Source organism: Fulmarus glacialis, unplaced genomic scaffold (assembly GCF_000690835.1).
Source record: "Fulmarus glacialis isolate BGI_N327 unplaced genomic scaffold, ASM69083v1 scaffold20594, whole genome shotgun sequence".
NCBI lineage: Eukaryota > Metazoa > Chordata > Aves > Procellariiformes > Procellariidae > Fulmarus > Fulmarus glacialis.
Window position 1 is genome coordinate 1,468 of NW_009206334.1, and position 301 is coordinate 1,768.

The 301-nt window shown below is 66.8% G+C and overlaps 1 protein-coding gene across 1 annotated transcript in view; it reads right to left on the bottom strand.

Annotated features, from left to right (window-relative positions):
* Window positions 1–83: 83 nt before the first annotated feature.
* The window catches only part of GALE (UDP-galactose-4-epimerase), a gene marked incomplete at its 3' end in the record, with an annotated part of 2,736 nt that continues 2,518 nt past the window's right edge, over window positions 84–301 (bottom strand). Inside the window, exon 9 of the mRNA XM_009575712.1 lies at window positions 84–198. Coding sequence (XP_009574007.1) covers window positions 84–198 — 115 coding nt within the window. The remainder of the gene's footprint in view (window positions 199–301) is intronic.

Here is a 301-nt window from a genome sequence, read left to right on the forward strand (position 1 = left end):
AGGGAGAGAGCGGTGGTGAGGGGTGAGCCAGAAGAGGGGCAGCCGGCAGCACACAGCGTGCCAGGGAGGGAGGATGCTCTTACACATTTTGTCCAGGCCAAAGGCAGCTTTCCAGCCCAGCTCGCGCTCGGCCAGCGCCGGGTTGGCGTAGCAGGGGGGCCAGTCTCCTTCCCGCCGGCCCGTGATCTTGTACTTGATCTGCAGGGAAAGCAGCACCGTGGGGTCTGTGGGCTCCTGGCTCTCAGCAGAGGGGACTCATCCGAGGCCCGGGAGCTGAGGCAGCGGTGCCAGTGGCTGGGGG